The 21,840-nt window shown below is 37.5% G+C and overlaps 3 protein-coding genes across 3 annotated transcripts; 1 reads left to right on the top strand and 2 right to left on the bottom strand.

The window, feature by feature from the left end:
• Nucleotides 1–713: 713 nt before the first annotated feature.
• On the bottom strand, nucleotides 714–4,832 carry LOC141821084 (protein IMPAIRED IN BABA-INDUCED STERILITY 1-like). The gene is made up of 9 exons (XM_074708449.1): nucleotides 4,410–4,832; nucleotides 3,928–4,212; nucleotides 3,510–3,827; nucleotides 3,101–3,328; nucleotides 2,310–2,407; nucleotides 1,893–1,995; nucleotides 1,334–1,804; nucleotides 1,121–1,247; nucleotides 714–849 (listed from the first exon to the last, which is right to left on the bottom strand). The coding sequence occupies exons 1-9, from the start codon at nucleotides 4,830–4,832 to the stop codon at nucleotides 827–829; spliced, it is 2,076 nt and encodes a 691-aa protein (XP_074564550.1). The 3' UTR covers nucleotides 714–826.
• A 4,820-nt stretch (nucleotides 4,833–9,652) lies between these two features.
• LOC141821087 (peptidyl-prolyl cis-trans isomerase CYP22) lies at nucleotides 9,653–15,304 on the top strand. Its single transcript, XM_074708452.1, has 7 exons — nucleotides 9,653–9,952; nucleotides 10,066–10,089; nucleotides 10,917–11,004; nucleotides 13,390–13,482; nucleotides 13,973–14,005; nucleotides 14,232–14,288; nucleotides 14,828–15,304. Exons 1-7 carry the CDS (start codon nucleotides 9,744–9,746, stop codon nucleotides 14,936–14,938), a joined length of 615 nt encoding a protein of 204 aa, XP_074564553.1. The 5' UTR covers nucleotides 9,653–9,743; the 3' UTR covers nucleotides 14,939–15,304.
• A 2,414-nt stretch (nucleotides 15,305–17,718) lies between these two features.
• Nucleotides 17,719–19,604, bottom strand: LOC141819081 (nuclear transcription factor Y subunit B-3-like). Its single transcript, XM_074706453.1, has one exon. It carries the CDS (start codon nucleotides 19,301–19,303, stop codon nucleotides 18,653–18,655), a length of 651 nt encoding a protein of 216 aa, XP_074562554.1. The 5' UTR covers nucleotides 19,304–19,604; the 3' UTR covers nucleotides 17,719–18,652.
• Between the last annotated feature and the right edge of the window lie 2,236 nt (nucleotides 19,605–21,840).

Below are 21,840 nucleotides of genomic sequence, written 5' to 3'. Positions count from 1 at the left end.
TTGTTTAACACCAATGGGGTGAGTAAAATTCGATTAAATTGAATAAATTTAATCGACTGATCAAATTTAAAAATTCAATTTAATTATTTTAAAATTTTAATTATTTTTAAAAAAATTGATTAGTTTGGTTGGATTTTAATTTTAAAATTTTTTATTCGATTAAATTGAATAAACTAAATTAATCAAAATTTAAAAAATAATTTATAAATTTAAATCTCTAATTAATTGATAAATTTTTTATAATATTTAAAAATTTTGATTATTTCAATTAATTCAGTTGAAAATCAAATTAATCGATATTTTATCGATTGGATTTATTCAGTTTTTATTTAAAAATTTAATCAGTTTAGTTAAAAAAAATTTGATTCAATTTAATTTTGATTAATTCGATTTGATTCGGTTCGATTTTATCCAATACTCAACCCTAAACACCACTAACAAAGCCCTCTAAAATAGCATCTTACCGAAGATACATGAGAGTGGAAGTTGTTGACATATCGATCGATACAATGCATTCTTGTTAAACATTGTTATTACTGCATCACTGATCGATTAGAATGAAGAACAGAGACTGTTCGACAAGTGCTACTATTTTCAATCCCTACATAAGAATACCATCAATGCAAAAAAGAGATGTAAATGGAAAGAAATTACATGCTTCACATTAGCATTTCTGCTTGCTAGATCTCCGAAATGAGAAGCTCTTTGTTGCATTGTGAATTGCAAAGATAACATGTGTTTGAGTTAACAATCCAAGTTTTTTCAGTTTCGGGTACACTAGATCACTTGTCGGAAATTTTCAAAGCATGGGTCTACCTCCGAGCGACTAGTACCGCTGCTGCTTTTGCGCTGGAGATAGTAAACCAGGAGTTAGAAAACAAACAATGAAGCATAGCGAAGTTAGAGCTTAACTAAGAACGATTCGATTACATATATTCGAAATAAGACCAGGCACTGAGCATGGCCAAGAAGTGAGATGCATCACCATCTAACTCAATGAGAAAAATGACTAGCTTTTTCTTGATCTAACTCAGTTAGAATCAGTGAAAATCGACACATAGTCCACAATCTCAAAGTCACGGTCATGAAAAGCGCAGACAAGCAAGTAAATGAACTATACCTTTCTGAAACCATGATTTTCGAGTTGCTCTGCGAATATATTCCTCATGTTTCTCCAAGAATTCATCAACCTTCTTTGATTGAAGAAGCATGGGCCCTGAGAACTCCACGCCTTGATCTTTATAATCCTGAAATTTTCGACCCAAAACGAATGATAAACTGTGCTATGTGTGAAGAAAGCTCAAACACAAAAGTCGTATTGTCGAATCAGTACCATTATCCTGTTCTTAGACACTGCATCATGAGAATCATAATCACCAAAAGAGTATATTGAGTCCTGGAATTCAGGATGTATCCATCGCCGCAGCATTTCCTCTTTAGTTGATTCATATGGCTGGACTTTTGCATTTGAAAAAGGAGCATATCCGGTACCTCCATGTTCTTCTCCATTCAACTTCAAAGTGCCGTGAGCTAGTGTCGGATACAACAAACCGAATTTTCCCTGTTTGGATTTGAACCTAGTCTGAGATTTGATAGGCAAAGGTGCATCCTTCGGTTTCTTCGCACATGAAAACCCAGTTGTAGGAACATGCATGGGACCTGACTGAGGATTTCTAGGGATTTGCTTCATGCGCCGACGCTCATCTTGGGATTTCATGTTTGGCAATGGCAAGTCTGGCTTTCTACTATCATGCAATCCTTCCTTTGTGCCACTTCTATCAGTTCCGATAGCATTTCGTAAAGCCTACCACCAAATGCATTTACATATTCATTGTGTATTTAACGATTTCGAAGTTATGTATATAGGAAGAGAGGGAGATAGAAACACAAACCTCTTTGTGAGATGCTTTTCCGAGGTCGTTTAATTCTTGCAAAATCTTATGTGATTTTGAAAGTCCTTTTGCTCCTTCATCAAAATATCTGCCATTGACACTTCTGCAAGAATATTGTTAATCAATGGTATGTTCAAAAGGTTTCGATATAGTTTTTGTGCATTACAATCATTTCAAATGGATGAAACAAATCCTTCTACAGATGATGTTCAAAGATTCGACAGGTAGTTCTCTACCAGATTGCTATGCTTAGTTGAATTGACTTATCAAAGATACGAAATTTTAACAAATCTCAAAATAGAGCAAAGATAGATATTCTATGTATGCTATTTTAGCTAATATGATCATTTATGTTTCCTTAAAGCAATACGAAATAAAACCAACAACTTTCTTTCTTGGTGAAGTTTTCAAACTCACCTGATTGAGTCCTCGCGGCACTTTGCATCGATTTCTTTGCTAGGATTGTATTTGGGCAAGCTCGATGGCTCACACGCATGAGGCTTTGTTTTGAAGTACTGAACATTCATAAGAGAAAAAAAAGGTAAAAACCAGCATGTCTTGCAAAAAGAAATACAAAAAAAAAACTCATAGTAAATAAGTGAGACGACGTTGGAAAGAACAAGGATATCGATGTACAAATGAAGCTAGATTTTCACTATAGAACCTACAATGTCTGTGATCATGTTATAGAGGTATGATGGTACTAACATGAAGAGATTATGAGCTTGATTGCCCTACAGGTAGTGAGTGTGTCCAAATGATACACTTTAAGATACAAGTTACATGTTGTTTTATTTCACCTCGAAAATAATCGTAGTTTCCGCAACTATTCAAGTTTGAGGAACAGCTGAAACTAACTAATCATTTTATCATGAGAAAGAGCTTGATGATTTGACAATAGAAGATCATTTGACAATTTGACCTTAGAAAATCACCAATTGGCATTTTACTTCACAATTGGCAGATCAATCAACTTTTGTTATGTGTAGAGCTTAGAGATTTGACTTACTTCTCCATTGATCAATTACTCAGCTGACCCATTTGGCACCTCTACTACTACTCGTAAAGCAAAATTCATATAATGACAAAATGCAAGGAATAAGTTACAAAATATGATAAAGATATTAGGTCATAGTATTAAAGAAGCATAACTAGAAGATACTATTCAACAATGTATATCAGTAGAGTAAATGATATACAGGTGTTACCTCTGAATTAAGCGCAGCAATCGCTGTGCCACGTTTGGTAGGCTCAGTAGATAAAAATATCTCCAACAATTTAAATGCACTGTCCGGTAAAAATTCAAAAGTCCTATGGAGGCAATTCTCATAAGAATGTTGAGACTTTATCACCGTTGCTTGTGGCAACTTGGTCTTCTTCCAAAACTCTCCTGGTGGTGAACCACAGAGCTTAAAAATTTTATGTATTTGCTCAACCTGAATAAACAGAAATTGTGAGTTAATTTTCTATGTGCCAGAAAGATGATTCTTACAGATAAAATTACATGGCTGATTTTGTATATTGCTTTCACAATTGGTTATTAATGTGCAACAATTTTTATAATTTGTCCAATTTGTATCGCATGATAGATGACTAAATCCACATAGATATTGTTACCTCAGTTCTTCCTTGCAAGATAGGTTTCCCGAGAAATAGCTCCGCAAACACGCATCCAACACTCCACAAATCTACCGTTGCATCATAGTCAACTGAACCTAGAAGAAGCTCAGGAGGGCGATACCATAGCGTCACAACTCTACTAGTTAGTGGTTGTTTCTCTTCGGGATTCAAGATGTTTGCCAAACCAAAATCAGCAATCTTCAAAATACCCTCGTTGTTAACTAAGAGGTTTGCACATTTGATATCGCGATGCATGATACCTCGCGAATGACATTGGTCAAGACCCGATAGTAATTGGTGCATATAACATTTGATCTGCACTATACAAATAAGCATGATAAATAATTAGGTTCATGATCAAATACTCGAGTTCATTGATCTACGATTAAGGCACCATTAAATCGATGTGCATAACCTGTGATTCACTAAACTTGATGTCCGGAGAAGATGACAATCCTGCAAGATCATGCTCCATATATTCGAAAACAAGGTAGATACTGCATGACAACCGAGAAGTTATTATACCCTCCAGCTTGATGATGTTTGGATGATCAAGCTTGCGGAGGATCAATATCTCCCTTGCCATAAATCTCACACTCTCAGGCTCAAAATTGTCGAAGCGCACCTTCTTCAGAGCAACAATCCTCCCCGTGTCAATCTCGCAGGCTCGAAACACATTGCTATAGGTACCTTGTCCAATCTTTTAAGGAATTGCATTGTTGTTAGATGGTATTAGGAAAAAGCCCAACTAAGAACACAGCAGTAGAAGTTAATGGTGAAACAATCATGGGGAAGAACCACAAAAGGAATGAATTAACCAAAAGATAACAATTTGCTCCTCAATTTTCTTTCTTGACAGGTAAAAATTCTTGTGTTTGAGGGAGAATCATGTTATACCTTCTCTAACTTCTCAAAGGCCTCGGCTTTAAGGGGCGTCCACCCCCGGATGGCTTCGCCGGCGACACAGCTTAGCCAAGCAGGCCAGCCGGCAGCGACCTGCTCCCCTTCATTGCACCGACTCAGATTCCGCGGCGGCGGAATGCTCACCGCGCTATCTCCGGCGGAGCTTTTCTTCCCGGACTCCCCCGACTCGGGTTGGTCCGAAAACTCATAGTTGCTGAGGCGAGGGCCATTCCACAGCGAGGGCGAAGGTTGGAACTCCCCCGAGGTCTCCAGGTGCTCCAAGGTCTCGACTTTGGCAGGGGTCTCAAGGTTCGCGGCGGCCTCCAGGTGCCCCAATGGCTCTAGGTTCCCGGAGACGACCGAGGAGTCTAATGCAGGCGTGACGGGGGCGCCATCCTTGGATGCTGCGCAACCCATCACCCCTCCCAAAGGCTCGCCGGCGGCCCGGGACTCCGACGCAAAAACGTAAAGACGCCCGCGAGGAGGAATGGGGAAGGGAAACCAGGAGGAGGAAAAGGTGCCACATGCCTTCTAAAGATAGAAAAATGGGTTCTTTAATATCCTCCCTCGCTCCTCTCTCTCCCCGATTGTGAAGATGATGGACGATGAGGCTCCTCCGAGGCATCATCTGTCAGCTCGCACCTTGCAGGAATAGGAATTAGGACAGAGGATCGAGTAGGTGGGCGTATTCTAAAAACAGAAAAAAAACCAGACTTTTTGAAAGCTTTCCGCTTCAAAAATAGCATCTTTGTTATGCTCTCTTCTTCCGTTTACCTTCCGCCTCCGACGGCCGGTCCATTTCAATGCCTGCTCTGTTTCCGACCTGCCCCCTCCCTCGAGAAAAGATTGGCGCAGGAGGAATTGTTGGCGAATCCACCATTTCAACTACTCTTCATCGCATGCGCGTAGCCTTTGAGGAAAATGAACAGGGCAACCTCTTGCAAATGGAAGGAGAGTGGCAGTTTGTGATCCGATTAATCTTAAAAGTGGATTAAAGTAGATGATTCGATCCTGTAGAAGTTTTTTTTATAGGTCCTTAGGATAAATTGGAGAAGCGTAGATGTTCACAACTCCATGACCTAACATCACTAATAGTTCGAACATCATGAATATATTCAAAAATATCTATCATCATCTAACAACTCTGAATTTTTCTTTAATCGTTAAAAATTTGATGTCGATATATTTTGACTTTGATAAATTATAATTATTCTTGACATAAAATTCTGCGCCTTTATGGCATATTGATGGCACGTTGATGTCATCAATGATCCGTAATGTTGTGATGAAATTTCGCAATCAAATTTTATGATTGGATGTTTCATAGTAAACTATCAACTCTGTCTCCATAATAGGAGTAACTATTAGTGTCTATTTGATACTTTTCCATAATATAATCCCTCTAACAAGCATAAAAATGTATCATAAAGTAGACCTCTTACTATTCAAGCATCTAGTAAAGTCATAGTTTAAATATCCAATCACCTTCAGACAGACGATCAAACCTCCGATACGTGAGCATATGTCCTTTTATTTTATGCAAATACTACATTACTCTTTTCACCGCTTCGTCCTTGGTTACTTAAGTATCTACCTAATATCTCCACTATGTATGTAATGTTCAGATACGTATAAACTTGTGCATACATGAGACTTCTTACAACAGATGCATAAGGGAATTATCGCATCTCCTTGATTTCAAGTTTAAGTCATGGACATTACTGCAAGTTAAAGTTGTCACCTCTAGACATTGATGTGTCATCAAGTGAACAATTTTGTATGTCATACTGTATATACTCCTTTTCAATATAGGTCTTGTGAAAGTCCAAGAATATCTCTTGAACGATCACAACATATTTGTATATTTAAGATAAAGGATGCTTCACTAGGATCTTTTTTTTTCAAAATTACTTTTTTCAAAATCACTTGATAAAAAGTATAATAAATTTGTTTCCACTGAACTTGACATATATGCATTAATCAACAAAGTTCTTCTTTAAAATCAAATGAAATAAACGCTTGATCAAATTTTTAACACCATTGACGGGATGACTATTTCAAACTATAAATGAACTTCTTTAATCTATATATTAGGTGCTTCGAGTCCTTAGACTCAAAGTTCTCCAGTTGCATCATATATATATATATATATATATATATATACTCTTCAATATCACCATTGATGAATGCAGTCTTTACGTCTATTAATTGTAGCTTAAAATGAGTTACAAGTGTCATGATTACCTTAAAAAAGTCTTTCATCGACATAAGTGAGAAAGTTTTCTTGTAATCAATATCCTCCTTTTAAGTGATTTCCTTGGCAACAAGTATAGTCGTCAATTTGGATTAGGTCCGCCAGGTTGGCCCACCCCATCAAGCAATTTAGGCGGGTTATGTTGAAATTTTATTAACCTATTTTAAGACGGGTTCAGATGGGTTGATCCGCCTAGGCCCGCAACCCACATGGGTTGGCCCGCGATGGGCTTGGGTTGGCCCGCAGGTTAAGAAAATTTATTTATTTATTTTAAATTTTAAAATTAAAGTAAAAAACTCACTAAATTAGTGAGCTTGATATGTCTAAATTACAATTCAAGTTTAACAATTTTAACTTGATCAATTTAAACTGTAATCTAAACTTAAAATTTTTAATATTTTTAATATTTTTTAACAGGCCCGTGGGTTGACCCGCCTATCCCACAATCCGCCTTGGGTTGGGTCGGATTGGAGATTTCTCAATCCGTCAAATTGGTGGGTCGACCCGCCCCGCCTTGTCATATGATAGATTTTTAGGGGGTTGGTCCACCCTGTCATAGGTTGGCCCGTTTGATAGTTCTAGCAACAAGGCGAGCCTTATACTTCTCAATATTGCCTTTCGAATCCCATTTGATTATAAATTTGCATTTGCAACCAATGGATTTCATACTTTCAGGTAATTCGATAAATTCTTAAACATCATTGTCTGTTATAAACTTCAACTTATCTTCATGACTTCAATCCACCTCTCGGGATTATGTTGGGATTATGATTAAAGTCTCACATTGAAAATACATAAAGAAAATCATAAATTTATAAAATAGAAAATATATCTATTGGCATGAGATTTTTTGAATAAAGTTTAAAAATAAAATCACGAGGGCTTAGGTCTAAAATGGACAATATCATACAATGATAGAGATATGTTGATGATTTCATTAGTTCTAACAGATTAGAGCACTATTTGACTTCTTGAAAAGACGTATGATCACTTTTCAATTTAATGTCAAAATCATGCTCTTAGAAATACATATAATCGTGAGAAATCAAGGATCTCTATTCCCTTGTGAATCACCTTAAAAGCACTTGCGTACTGACAAAAGTTCGTATTCAGAATAGAATAATATATTTTATTAAGTACGGGCTTTTGTGGTAAAAAACGTATCTTGTCTTTATCACGAATAATTTTCCTTGACTAACAATACTTGTTATTTTACCGATATTCGTCGGCTCTTGCATTTTTTTTCTTCCTTATAGAGGAAATAAGATGTTCATGTGGTATGCTATAGGTATTTGCTTGTTAGAACTCCTTTTAATGACCCACGTTTTCTGTAGGGGTATGGAATTGCATTGAAGATGATACAAGTATATCTTGGTTCACTACTCCCATAAGATGTGAAATATCCATGCCCCCGGGGCATAGCTGAGTTGGTTACAACGGAGCAGACTTGTAGAAGAGGGCAAGGGTTCGAATTTCGACGAAGCCGAGCAAAACCCTCCTTTGTGTGAAATTGACTGTGTGGGACCGCTGGGATGACAAATTCCACCTTTTGCAGAAGAAATATCCATAATGTATCATATCAATCCTTGCACTTGTAGTGACCATATGGGGATCATCAGTGCTTTTCTAAAAAGATATATCCGCAATTTTAGTGCTCCCATTGTCCTCAATAAATTTGACATTTTTCATCTCGAAAAAAGACTTATTTAAAGGGTCATAATATTATACTCCTTAGACTTATCAGGGTATCCCATAAAATGACAACTCATTATCCTTGAGTCCAATTTCTTTTCACTAAGCTTATAAAGCCTAGTCTTAGTCGGATAACCCTAGACATGCAAATGCTAAATATTTTTATATTCTAGAGTTAGTTGATTGGCCAATCGACTAGGTTCAGATTAGTTGACTATGTCCATTCTAATGGTCAAGTATTCGTTTAAGTCTAGAACTACCTTAACCCAAGTTATAAGTCGCTTTACTTTCATAACTCACTTAAGTTTTAAGAATTTATCTTTGTATTTTAACCTTCACTCATGAAGCTGTCCCTTGTAAAGTCACATATCCCTTAAATGCACCAAACTCTTAGCTCCTTCTACGTATCATTTTTTACTCTTTATTGACATAGTTCACTTTCTTTTACTTATCATCAATGCTAACATCTTTATACTCTTTGTCATACGATCTCTTAGATGTCTCATAATATTCTTCTCTAATTTCCAACGGATCTTAAGTTATTAAGTCTTTTCTGCAACTTTGTTCTGTCATAACCATCTCAGCTATACCTCGAAGGCTAAGCCATTAAGTCAATCATCAACCTTGATTGCGCTAAGTCAAGCTCATAAGTTCGACCAGGTGGTCGATCAGCAGGGAGATCAGCGGGGCTTTCGGCTAATGGACGACGGGCTATATGAACGGCGGGCTATATGAACGCAGGGCGATCAGCAGGGCGATCAGCAAGTCTACGATATCGTGGCAATGGAGCCGCCGGCCGCGTCACCGTCGCTTTTGCCGCCTCGCTGACGGCGGTGTAGACTGCAGATGTGCGATCGTTGGAGCTTGAAGGCAGTGAGGAGGCCGGGTAAAGTTTTGTTTTAGGTATAGGGTTAGGAAGGGTAACTTAGTCTTTTAAGTTAGAGATTCTGTTTTTGTATTTTGTATTACCAAACATGAGACAGATACAATTTATATTCTGTCCACTGTTATTTTTAATTTTTTTTTAAACTCTACTATCTTCTGTATTTTTGTATTTCTGTCACTGTCTCTCGTGTCCCTCAAACCAACGCAGCCTATATGATTTCACACACATTAACTTACCCTTCACATAATATATCAAAAACCGTATTTTTTTTAAATAAATAAAATAAACTTTAAGAAATAATCTTTAGTAAATAAATGGTATAATAGAAATTTAAAATAAAAAATAAAAAATATTTTTTTTTAATAAATCGAATAAACTAACAAGTTCCGATGAGCAGCGCGTCCATTGAAAACCCTAGACCTCCTGCTCCTTCCTTCCTTCCTTCCTTCCTTCCCAGTGAACAAGCAAGCATACCTCACACTCTTTCTAGGCGGCGATGGCTTCCGGCGGTGCCGCTTCCACCACCAACAGCAGCGTTGTGGTCGCCTCTGCCGCACCCGCAGTGGCGTCCGAGTGGCACCTGAGGCCTCCCAACCCTAAGAATCCGATCGTTTTCTTCGACGTCACCATCGGATCCATCCCAGCCGGCCGCATCAAGATGGAACTCTTCGCTGACATCGTCCCGAGGACGGCTGAAAACTTCAGGTTTTTTTTACCTTTCTTTTTCTCGACAAAGATCAATCAACCTCGTGGCCAAAACGATTTACCGAAATTTAATAATCTTAGCTCACTAGCTCCTTTCTTGGCTTCTCTGGCAGGCAATTTTGCACTGGAGAATACAGGTACGCTTCTCGGCCACATATTTTCTGATCATTCTGTTAAGTAAAATACGATTTCCTTTTTTTTCCCTCTCCTAGTGGTCAATTAATAGGGCTGATGCTAACCTTGATATTTTGTTTGGATTGAGAAACTTAGGGTTTACGTATAATGATTGATCCATTGAAGCTAAGTTTCAGATATACTTTACTGATTCTAAAGAGCTGATGAAATCAAACTTGTTAAGTTAGTTAAACTGTTGTTAAATGACGTTGTACAATAGGAACATCTAAACCTAGAAACATCTCGGTCGTAGGTAGAAGAAATGTTTTATTTAGGAAACTTTGGCATCTCTTACTTTGGAAACTATACCACTCGTATTCACCTACATTTTGAACCAGCAAAGCTGATTTATGCTGAATAGTACATGGTGGAAGTTTATGGGGTGAGCAGGGTTATGAGTCCTCTGTGGCCCAGCGTAATTTGAAAGGGGATTCACATGAGTCAGCAGTGGTAGAAATGTATTAAGGTGAAGTGCATTGTGAATGCTGAGCTTAGTTGTTGTATTATCTCGACATTTTACCATATGTGAAAATGTTGAATGTCAACTTCATGGGATAAGTTGACTAGGGAGAAGCTACTGGTGCAAACTTCTGGTTATGCTCATATGGATTTAGCATTGAACTTTTTGAAAGGTCAACCATAAAGTAAGCCATTTTATATGAAAGGACTTTATATTTTTTAAAACTTTTACTTCGCACCCCCTCCCCTCCTCTATTGCACCATGTCTTATTTTTAAAGAACCCAGCTTTATGTCTCAAGAGCTTTATTCCAATTCTTGTAATGATTACAGAAAAGCAAATTTACCAATTGGCTACAAGGGATGCCAGTTCCATCGAGTAATTAAGGACTTCATGATTCAAGGAGGTGATTTTCTCAAGGTAGTATTCCTAATCTAAACTTTGTGGATATTGCTACTGCTTTTACTTCCTTTTAATTTTAATCGAAGGCAATCATAGTTTGGATCTATTATCATTTGCTCTTCCTTCTATGAATGTTTTGAATAAAGCCACCTACTTACTTTTAACTATTACTACTTAGATTCAAAAAAGAGGAAAATGGTAAGTGGCCAAGAGTTACTTGAATATTAAAATAAGAACCAGATGGAATATATGGACAACAACTTCATTACTCTAGATCCAATAAAGGTCTAGTCTAGGCAAAGGGTGATTAAAGTGGATGCTGCCTAGTTCAAAATTTTTAGAAGTGTATATAGGAGACATGCGGATTGAACAATGACTAATCTCCTAAAATGACACTTCAGTTGAGAGTAGATACCTATTACCTAGGGTCTGTTTAACTTATAATAGGGTCTATTTGACCTCTAATAGTGTCCATTCACCCTCTAATTACTCTTGGATTTTAAAGGAAAAGAAAGAAAGCATAATTTTCAAAGTGCTTTCCCTTGTTTACGTCACTTAAATTTTGGAGGAAAAGAACCAAAAATCACTTGTACTTTTGCCAACTTCTTCTATTGGGCTCTTCCTCGTGTGCTTGGCACTTATCCAGGAATTTTCTTGCTAAGAACCATTTAAACTTCTACCAACTCCTTTTTTGTTGGACTTTTCATCTGCTAAGAGCCTATTGAATGTTTTCCACAATTGCAACAACAATTCTTGTCAACATCTTGCATCTGCACACTGAACACATATCATAACATATATTAAGTCTAACTTAAACCTTTTCGCTAATTGATTTGCCAACCACGTCAAAACTATTCATGACCTAAGTATGATTACATTAACAATTTTGTCTTTAAGCCAAGACTCTTAGGGATTTTACGCACCAACACTGTGGGCAGACATTTCGTAGGAAGGAAGCCTCTTAGGGATTGTATGCACCATCACTGTGGGTAGATGTTTTGCAGGAGGGAAGCAGATTGATGAGGTTGGATAAACATTGACTAGACTTCCTCAAGAGGTGGGTGAGTGTTTTGTAGGCTTGTTGAGCTGCTATGGGGGTTTGCAGTCAAAGATAAGGGTTTCCAAGTGATCAATGAGGTTTCACTAATGAATGGAGGATGGAAGAGTCCCTGGTGATGTTGCAGTTGAGGTTTGAGGTTGTGGAAGCCAAAGAGGGTCGGCAAGCTTATGAGGGCTTAGTTCAGTGCTGGCTAATGCCCTGGTCTTCTATATTTTGATGAAGTTGGCAAGGTTTGCGAGCAAACGCCATGTGGGGCTAAATAGTTTTCATGGTCCATCTCATAGAAAGCACTTCTATAGCTCCTTAGCTCTATCCCCATTTAGGTGTATTTTAGTGACCGTTTGTATAAGAATTGGAAGATCCTATTTGGTCAAATGTCTAGTCACAAACTCTCGTGTTCTTTTCATTATAACATTTTTGAACAACTTTCTATATTTGTATTACTAGCTTGAAAGTTTTTTTTGTCGATGATAATGATATGGATAGTGATGATTTCAATATTGATGATAGTGACGATATTGATGATAACCTTGATCTTAATATGAAGTTGCTAGATATGACGAATGCTCTAACTATAGATATGTTGCAAAGTATATGAAAGATATTATCCTAGAAGCATTCTTATACTAAAGGATTTCACATGGAAAAGAAAAATATTCCATGTGGATTTGGGAATATAAGCATGGTTTCCATTGCATGTGATCTTGTAACACTTCAATGAGACCTCTAGTATTATACAAAAAATGAATTATAGGAACTAATACAGTTACATTAGCTAGATTAGTTGTTCATAGACAAACTTGGGATTTATGATTCTAGGTAATATAGGTTTCATGGGATCCTTTTCTATTAGATAGGAAGGGTTATAAGAAAATACTGATAAATAATAAAAATACCAATGTTCGAGATTAATTAGATGTAGCTCTAACAAAAATGGTAGAAAATGCGTTGGAGATGATATATGGTCCAAACATGACTAATATTAGAATTGAATTTATTAAAGGGAAAGTTGGAGACCATAGAAATATTAATTAATCTAGTAATAAATAATTATATTTATTTAAATGTTATTATTAATGTAAATGTAACTTTGCATATACAATATTCTTGTTACTAAACACAACTTAATGATGTATTTTGAAGCTTTTTAAAAATTCTTTTAAGTATACTTCATTGATAAGTGTTAGAAAAAAAGTAATGATACTGTGTTTTGGGTCTATTAGGCCACTAGATGTTTTTTATTTTTTGTTATATGATTGATCTGGATCATTTATAGAAGAGGTTCTTGGATACAGTGGTGTTCTGATGTACTCTTATAAATCACAACACTTGCGATGTTGCAGGGTGATGGAAGTGGTTGTATAAGTATCCATGGAAGTAAGTTTGAAGATGAAAATTTTACAGCAAAGCATACGGGCCCTGGTTTGCTTTCTTTGGTATGTAGCTGTTGTTTCCATATTCTATTACAGCAAAGCATTCAGTTAGCTGTGGTGGCCATTATCTTTTTTTTTCTTCTTGTATTACATAACGTGAAGATTTTACCATCTGACATGGATTATTCATGGGTTGACTATCATCCAAGCTTCACACTAGTTTGTTTTGGTGTTCAATTCAAGCATGCCACTACAACTTGAATATTATCATTACCATAGTGGGTTAATGCCACCTGTGGGTCATTTTACCTTCCAATTGCTACTTGGCAGAAAGTCATATTGCAGCTCCACTACGCACATATAAACCTAAAATTTTTATGACTTGTGGCTTTCCTTTTAAAATTGTTTAGCTTGAACCCGTGTCTATTTTGTTTGATTGAGTTGAAAGTTGTGCAGGTTTATACTTTTTTTTTTTGAGCTAATACAGTCTGGAGTAGCCATTTTTCCCCCCATCTCTTTGAATGTTAATTATGTTACTATGATCATGTTGCAGGCAAACAATGGGCCAGATAGTAATGGATGCCAGGTAGATGTTCCCTAATTCGCCAGTTACTTTATTACCACCTATTTAAATTTACATTGCAAGTAACTCAAGAAGGTTTAGACTGAAGTATGAATGTATTTATTTATCAATAAATATTTGTTTAAATTTTGTATAATCTTGTTTTAGATTAAGAGTTGACAAATAATTTATTCAAGTTGCATGTTTTACACATCTATTTTTTTCTTAATTGAATTTGTTTACCCTGCAGTTCTTTATAACATGTGCAAAATGTGACTGGCTGGACAACAAGCATGTAGTCTTTGGGGTAAGTACATTCTTTGCTCAGAATTATCCCGATGTCTCCTATGCTTCTCTTCAACATTTGATATTAGTGTTATGTTAATCGAACTCGGGTACAAGTATGTGACATGGATGTGGATTCAAATGTTGGAGATGGCTGCTTCTAATTATCAACAGAAATATTAAATGTATACTGGGACAATTGTTAACGGAACACGGGTATGTTTTAATAAACAAAAGATTATTGGGAGGGAAGTGAGAGAAGAGGAAAGCAAAAGAATTGGGAATTACTTTGCAGAAGTAAATGAAATTGATTAAATGAACTTGGTTTGCAGGTAAACAATGCCATCTTTTGAATTGGGAATTACTTTGCAGAAGTAAATGTGCTGCTCACAATCATGTAGCCTTGTAGATAGTGGCATTCATTTTCGTCTAACCTCTTTCCTTCACCAAGCACATTAACTAAGTTTAAAGCTGAGCCTATTTGCTGAGTTTTATCATCATTCATCTGGCAATGTTGATGTTATTATTCATTTCTCTCATTCTTTTTTTGTGGTTTCTCAGAGAGTTCTAGGAGAAGGGCTCTTGGTCGTCAGGAAGATCGAGAATGTGGCTACGGGACCGAACAACCGCCCAAAGCTTGCTTGCGTGATAGCCGAATGTGGAGAAATGTAGAAAGAGCGGTGTTGCTCGACTTTGTTGATCAATCATATCATATCAGGTGCTCCATGCAACATGAACTTGCGGATATCTTTTTACATGTAGCCACTGTATGAATATGATAGTGTTTATTTATGGATAATCTAACAAAATAGGATAGAAATATGAATATTAGATCTTCAATCATGGAAAGTAATTTTAACATCTTACAATGATTAATAGGTTTTGATGTGAGAAATGCTTAAGAATCTTTGAAAAATATAGTCATCAGAATGCACATGTGGAAGCCATTTGGCATCTAGCAAGAGAGCTTGTTGTTGAATAGCTAAGTGAGCTTGTTGAAACCATTTGCCATCTTGCAAGATGTTTAGTTCTTTTTCTTCTTCTTCTGTTCTATCATTAATAATTAGTATTGAGAACTATCCATGTTTTATTTAGTGTTTTAAATCATTGTTTAGGAGCTAGGCAAATACAGTGCTAATCCTTAAAGATATGTTTTTGAGTGTTTGAAGTTTTTTATGGTCGACCATAATTAAAACATAACCCAAATCACTTGATTAGTATCAAGTTTAGGTAAATATTATTTTTTATTAGTAAATGTAAACTTTCATTTCATAAAAGGAAACATGTATGATGATGATTTTTCGGTTAGCCTAGTGTAATATTATATGGGGGTGAAGTAACTGACCAAATCAGAAAGTTCGGTTTGGTTAATTTATTTTTTTTAGAAAAAATATTTATTATTATTTTTTCAATTTATTTGGTTTGATTTTGATTTTAAATTTCACAAATCGATTTATAAATTGAAACATTATTAGTCGAATGATAGTATTTAATTAATTTTTTATTTGATATTTTACATAATCATTAAATGTATTGATCAAATATTAGACGGAGTAGGTAGGTTGGGTGCTCCATCTTAGTTGAGATCCACCATCATTAACTGAAAGTGCCAACTAAAGGGAGGGATAAATAGTCTTCTTCTTACCAAGGCTTTACTTATTGTCTGTTCCTTGTCTTGTGGTCTCTTGAATGCCCCCGTTATTATTCTTCTTTGAGCTCCATGGACCTTTGAACTATCGAGCTATCAATGTGTATCTTCATTGAGTCTTACAACCAATATTGGCTAAGCAACTTTTGTTAGAGGAAGCTTAATTGTTGATAATATACTTCAATAAAAGGTGGAATCCATCATCCAGTGGTCTTACACGATTGGTCTCATGATCATTTGTGAGAAGGTAAATCGAAAAATTATAGTTGGCTATGACGAGGGAGGGTATTATCTCGATTTTGTTAAGATTTGATCCTTGTTCATTTCAACAAGTCTATTTCGTCGTAATCAATTTTATACACTTAGCTTAGGAGCTATTATGGAAGCATGAAGAGGATATCTTCTAAGTGCATATTGAACATAGACTTTCAAAAGCTTTTTAATTCGATCGGCTTAGACTTTCTACATCATGCATTGTATGGTCTGGGTTCCCATAGCGGCTCATAGCTTCGATTGTGAAGTGGGTTACTATCACCATCTTCTTAGTGACAATTAATGGAGGCCTTCAAGGCTTACAATAGGATGTTTTGGAGAAGACATTTTTTATAGAGTAATGATAGATAACATGAAAAATTGTAGTATGAATGTAGCATGACATATTCAATGCAAGTGGATCCCATTGACATAAAATGGGACCCACATTCATGCATTGAGTGTATCATGCTATATTCATGCTATAATTTTCATGCTATTTATCATTACTCTTTTTTATATAGGAGTAGAGGAGGAGATAAGAGCGAGCACATACAAGAGGATATTTCGAATCTTCAACCAGTGCTATCATGCGGCATAAATTTTCATAAAGGCACGACACCTGGCTATGTCATGTATAGTGTATCGCAACTGATAAGTTAGGAATCAAAGTCTTTTTTAGAGTGAGAGAATGAATAGAGAGTGCATTCAAGAAGATACGTAGACATGTATATAGAATCTTGAGTATTTACTCAAATCTAATACTTCGCACGACACCTGACTATGTCATGTATAGTGTATCTCATCTAACAAGTTAGGAACCAGAGTCTATTTTAGAGTAAGAGAATGAATAGAGAGTACATTCAAGAAGATACGTATACATGTATATAGAATCTTGAGTATTTACTCAAATCTAATACTTCCTCGAATGTGAAAATATTCAAACACTATTCTGTACACCTTTGGAGCTAATATATACATTTATCTATAAAAAAAAGGGTAAGTGGATTATGATTAGTAATTTATTTTTTAAATCTTTTAATTTCTTATCATGATTAGAAATATCTGTAACTAAAAAAAAACAAACTAATATTTTAAATAGTTAAATTAGATGATTATAGTCTAATTGTTGGACGAGAAATATGGCTTAGTTATCGCCTACATCCCTTTTGATTTGATCTTGGACGTCAAACATCTTCTCTTTCTCATTTTTATTTTCTATCTTGGATTAATTAATTTTTTTCTTCTGAAACTTAAAAGAAAAAATTATATATTATGATTGTTGCGTTGTTATTGATGCTGTGAATTTGCATAGTTTATTTACTATATTTAGGAGTTAGTGCATTATCTTTTTTAAAAAAATATTATATGTGTATAAACTTTAGGAAATGATTTTTAAAAAATAATTTGTGATGGTAAAGACTATCACAATGCAATGGAATTATGATACAATTTATTAGTTTAGAAAAACTGATTTGTGATGATTTCCTACAAATTACTTGGTTAAATTATGAATTTCATACAATCCAATAATTATGAAATCCATTACAGTTGAAGCCTATGCTGTCTGGAAACGGCATTTACACCGACGTCCCCGTTTCCGAAACGGGGGGAAACGTTTCCACGGATAGAAACTTACCAGAAACGGGATCTGGTCCGAGAATCACTCCGGCGTGGAAAGCCCGAAGCGAAGAGGGCAAGCCCGAAGCGAAGAGGGCGTACGAAGAGATATTTGAGGTTCATTCCCAATTTCCGAAACTCAAAGCTTTAGAACCGATCAAACTTACCCGAATCTGGCCTTCCTTGCTCGGTTTGTCGCGCCGATCGCCGCCGTCCTAACAGCCGATCGCGCCACCTCTGGCAATCAAGCAACCACACGATCGAAGATCTGGGACCTCCGGTAGCTTCCCCGTCGCCGGCTCCAGCTGCCAGCCCCTCCGCGTCGCACGATCGGAGCGAAGAAGAGGAAACAGGGGTGGTGGCTGCGGGAAAGAATCGCGAATTTTGGGGAGAAGAAAAGCGTAGCCGGCTTTTAGGGTTTAGGCTTTCCTTAACGGGTTCAAATCCTATACCCCTTTAGCCTTTAACCCATTAACCCTTTTTACCCATTAACCTTTAACTCATTTAATCAATTACTCTTTCATTGCATGAAACTAAAGCTAATTGGGTCTCAATTGGGCTTCCTAATAGACTTATTAGGACTAATCTAATTAACTATGTAAGTAGGTTGGGATTTAACATTTAATTAGGGTAAATTTCTTTACGAATTACCCCTCGAATCCAGAGGCATGGAGAGGGAGGTCGGCGTTTCCAAAATCTGGAAACTTCAACTATTGCCGTTTCCCGTTTCCGTTTCCGCGTTTCCCGTTTCCCGTCTCCAAGTTTCCAGACAGCATAGGTTGAAGCACAAGGGGCGAATCTACCATTCTACGCATATATAAACCGTGCGGGCTGTACGTACGTACCAATCCAAATAGTTAGCCGTGCTATTTAAATCCCGGCTTCGGAGACGACGAATTCCCGCCGGCGCTGCTTCCGATGCTGCTCTTGCTGGGCACGGGCATTTGGTGCTGGTGATACGCAGAGGAAGAAGGCGGCGCGGCGTACATCTGCTGCCCCATCATCATCCTCATTCCACCGACGTACATCGGCGCGCCGCCGCCGGCGTAACCGCCCACATTGGTCGCCATGGCAACGGAGGAGAAGCCGCCTCCGACGCCGGATGCGTCCTTCGGGTGGGGCTGCGACGAGGACGCGGAGGCGGCGCCGCCCTTCTCGCCCTCTGTCTCGCGGAAGCGCTGGAGGTAGACCTTGAGCGGCTCCACGTACTCCTCGAACCCGAGGGTGGTCATGGCCCAGAGGAGGTCGTCGCCGTTGATGGTCTTGCGCTTCTCGCGCTGGCACTTGTCGGAGGCCTCGCCGGTGATGAAGCTGATGAACTCCGACACGCACTCCTGCACCGTCTCCTTGGCGTCCTTGGAGATCTTAGCGTTCGCCGGGAGCGCCTTCTTCATGATGCGGCTCACGTTGGCGATGGGCAGGAAGCGTTCCTGCTCCCGCGGCGACGACAGCCCCCCGGCCGCCGCCCCCGCGTAGCCGTGGCCCTCCCCGCCCGAATCATTGTCCGAATCGGCCATCGGAAGAACCCAAAGATCGCGACTTTTCCCGGTAAAACCCCTCAAAGTCTCACCTTGATCACAGATTCCGACGACCCACGACGCAACCAGACGGAATTCTTCCTTTTTTTTCTTTCCCCGGCGAGAACTCACGGCCCGAACCAGGATCAAAATCGGCGCCGGCGCCGCGACAGGGGAGAAGGAAAGCGACGATCGGGACACCGACAAGCGAAGATATGATGAGGCGTGGCCGGAGAAATCTAAAACCCTGGTCGAGAGCCGCGGAAGGAGGAGAGATCGCCGGCCGGAGAGGAGGCGAAAGTGTGGGAAGAGAGAGAGGATGCCGTGTTCGTTGGATCGTTGGGCCTGTTATCGCATCGGGAGGGAAACGTGGCGGCACGATGGCCGTTTGTTTTGCGATAAGAATGTCCCTCGTGGGATCGCGTTGGCCATCCGATGGATCACGTCATCCTTCATTCCGGCCGTTGGATGAGTGGGCCCCACCCAGGTGACGGTGACCCGCCCGGCAAATCAAATGCGCTCTAATTATTTTAATTCAGATATTTAATTTTTTTTAAAATTTATTAATTTCGAAGATAATTAATCTAATCCTATTAAATTTTTAATAGATCGTCAAAATAAATTAATAAACACGAATAACACATCGCTCATAGTTAATATTTCAAGATTATATATTTTTCTATTAAAAAAATTAATTCATAATATATCGTTTTAAAAAATTAATTTATGAATATCTAATTAATTATGTATTTTATGATGTAGCTTTATATTCCCCCCTTTTTATATATATATGAGTTGAATAATTATTATTCTCAGGACATAATTGAGTTGGTTATGACGGAATAGAATTGCTGAAGTGAGCAAAGGTCGAATTTCGATGAAACCGTGATAATGCCTTCCTTCATTGTAACCAACTACAACTTCTCGATTTATCTCCTCATAGATGATCGTAAAATTGATCGTGTAAGACCGGACAAATTTTATTTTATTTATTGAAGAGTTAAATAATTGTTGCTATTATTGGAGGCATTAAAGTCGAAAAGGAATGGAGAAATAATTTTGTCAAAAATTTAATGCGATAAAGAAAGTGTTGCTCAAATAATTGTTTATTTGTCTGATTGAGTCTAAAGAAGGGAAAGCTACATGGGTAGGTGCCAATATGGGCGGAAGACAATCATGATGACAAAGTCAAGCTATGAAAATGTAAGTTTTCATTATGAGTTGTGAGAGTCGAGAGACTAATTAGGATGATCATCGTCCAAATTTCTATCATTTAGAGAACTGAGTCGACTAAAGAGTTCACTAAGTAACTTAACTAACAAACATAATGTGTTTATTTAAAGTTAAATTGACTAAACAATTGATTAATGGTCCAATTGACTTATGGTGAAATTTAATTGACTTAGATAGTAGACTTGATTTGAAATAATTAAGGAATTCCTAAAAAATTAGAACGGATATTTTAGAATATTTCTTAAACGGATGCTAATATTTCAGATATCAACTACTATAAAAAAGTAACTCGTGTACATGGGTATAGGTACGCACACATCTACCTTAATTTTTTTAAGTCATTAAATTTTTTTCTCACGTCGAATCTTAACTTGAGGGAGTGGCTTGTCGGATCCACTCTGACGTCATTTTAACCCTCTTTTTGAATGATTTTCAAGTCTTTTCATCTCTCTGGGCGATTCTCTTCGACGAATGTGCACGTCAACAGTTCTAAATCGACATTTTAACCATCCATAGTGTATTGACCGGAACAAGAGATAAAAAAATGATAAATCCCAGTCAGTCTCATGGACTCAATCCCTGGGGGTGACCGGTCCGATCCCACGGAAATTTCTCACCGACCACCAGGGTAAATCGAAAAGCGCATACGGCGGCCAATCCAGATGTCCAACATCCTTTGATTGCGTTCTCCATTTGGAGGAAAATTCTTACAAATATGTCGTAGTTGGGGATCGAACCGCGGATCCCTGGGTGACAACCCGGATGTCCTACCGTTGCACCATTGCCTCGGGGACGACCGGAACAAGAGAGATGAATTTTTGATGGATGACAAATAGAGCTGGTTAAATCTCAATCTTCCTTTCTACTCTTAGCCGCCTTCTTAATTCTTCTTGTTTTATCCACCTCTAGAACTTTTCTTGAAGGAGAAACATAGAGGACTTTCTGGGAGTGACTAATCAATGAGTCATCAACTTTGGAGTCAAAATGAAAGTTTTGATTCATGTTATTTGCTTTGTTAGCAATGTAACGCTGCACTTATGAAGCTTGCAACAATCACTTTTCACTGTCATAGTTCATATCAATTATTCATTCTACATTGGTTCTAAAAAGTGATATCAGAGTAGCTTGCTCTTCATTGAACTAATCACCAAGAAGGCAATAAAAGATGACCTATCAAGACTTTCTACTTGGTACTTGATCTTTCTGATCTATCGAGATTTTTTGTCTGATACTTCATACTTGCTATCGATCCTCTCAACTTGTTGAGACTTCACTTATTAAGTTATCTGCACTTGTACACTTAT

The sequence above is a fragment of the Curcuma longa genome, chromosome 2 (assembly GCF_044706935.1).
Source record: "Curcuma longa cultivar G26 ecotype Majalengka, Jawa Barat chromosome 2, ITB_CL_G26_1.1, whole genome shotgun sequence".
NCBI classification, from domain to species: Eukaryota; Viridiplantae; Streptophyta; class Magnoliopsida; order Zingiberales; family Zingiberaceae; genus Curcuma; species Curcuma longa.
The sequence above is the reverse complement of the archived record's forward strand: the minus strand, read 5'-3'. Positions and strand labels throughout refer to the sequence as shown.

Bases quoted from the DNA above. Each gene is read 5' to 3' on its own strand.
- LOC141821084 (XM_074708449.1), bottom strand. From the start codon at position 4,832: ATGGGTTGCGCAGCATCCAAGGATGGCGCCCCCGTCACGCCTGCATTA. The intron at 1,805-1,892 runs GTTTGTGTTTCT...ATTTGGTGGTAG, and splicing joins GAAAAGCATCTCACAAAGAG to GCTTTACGAAATGCTATCGG. The intron at 1,248-1,333 runs GTACTGATTCGA...CGAAAATTTCAG, and splicing joins TGTCTAAGAACAGGATAATG to GATTATAAAGATCAAGGCGT.
- LOC141819081 (XM_074706453.1), bottom strand. From the start codon at position 19,303: ATGGCCGATTCGGACAATGATTCGGGCGGGGAGGGCCACGGCTACGCG.
- LOC141821087 (XM_074708452.1), top strand. From the start codon at position 9,744: ATGGCTTCCGGCGGTGCCGCTTCCACCACCAACAGCAGCGTTGTGGTC. The intron at 11,005-13,389 runs GTAGTATTCCTA...GCGATGTTGCAG, and splicing joins AAGGAGGTGATTTTCTCAAG to GGTGATGGAAGTGGTTGTAT. The intron at 13,483-13,972 runs GTATGTAGCTGT...ATCATGTTGCAG, and splicing joins GCCCTGGTTTGCTTTCTTTG to GCAAACAATGGGCCAGATAG.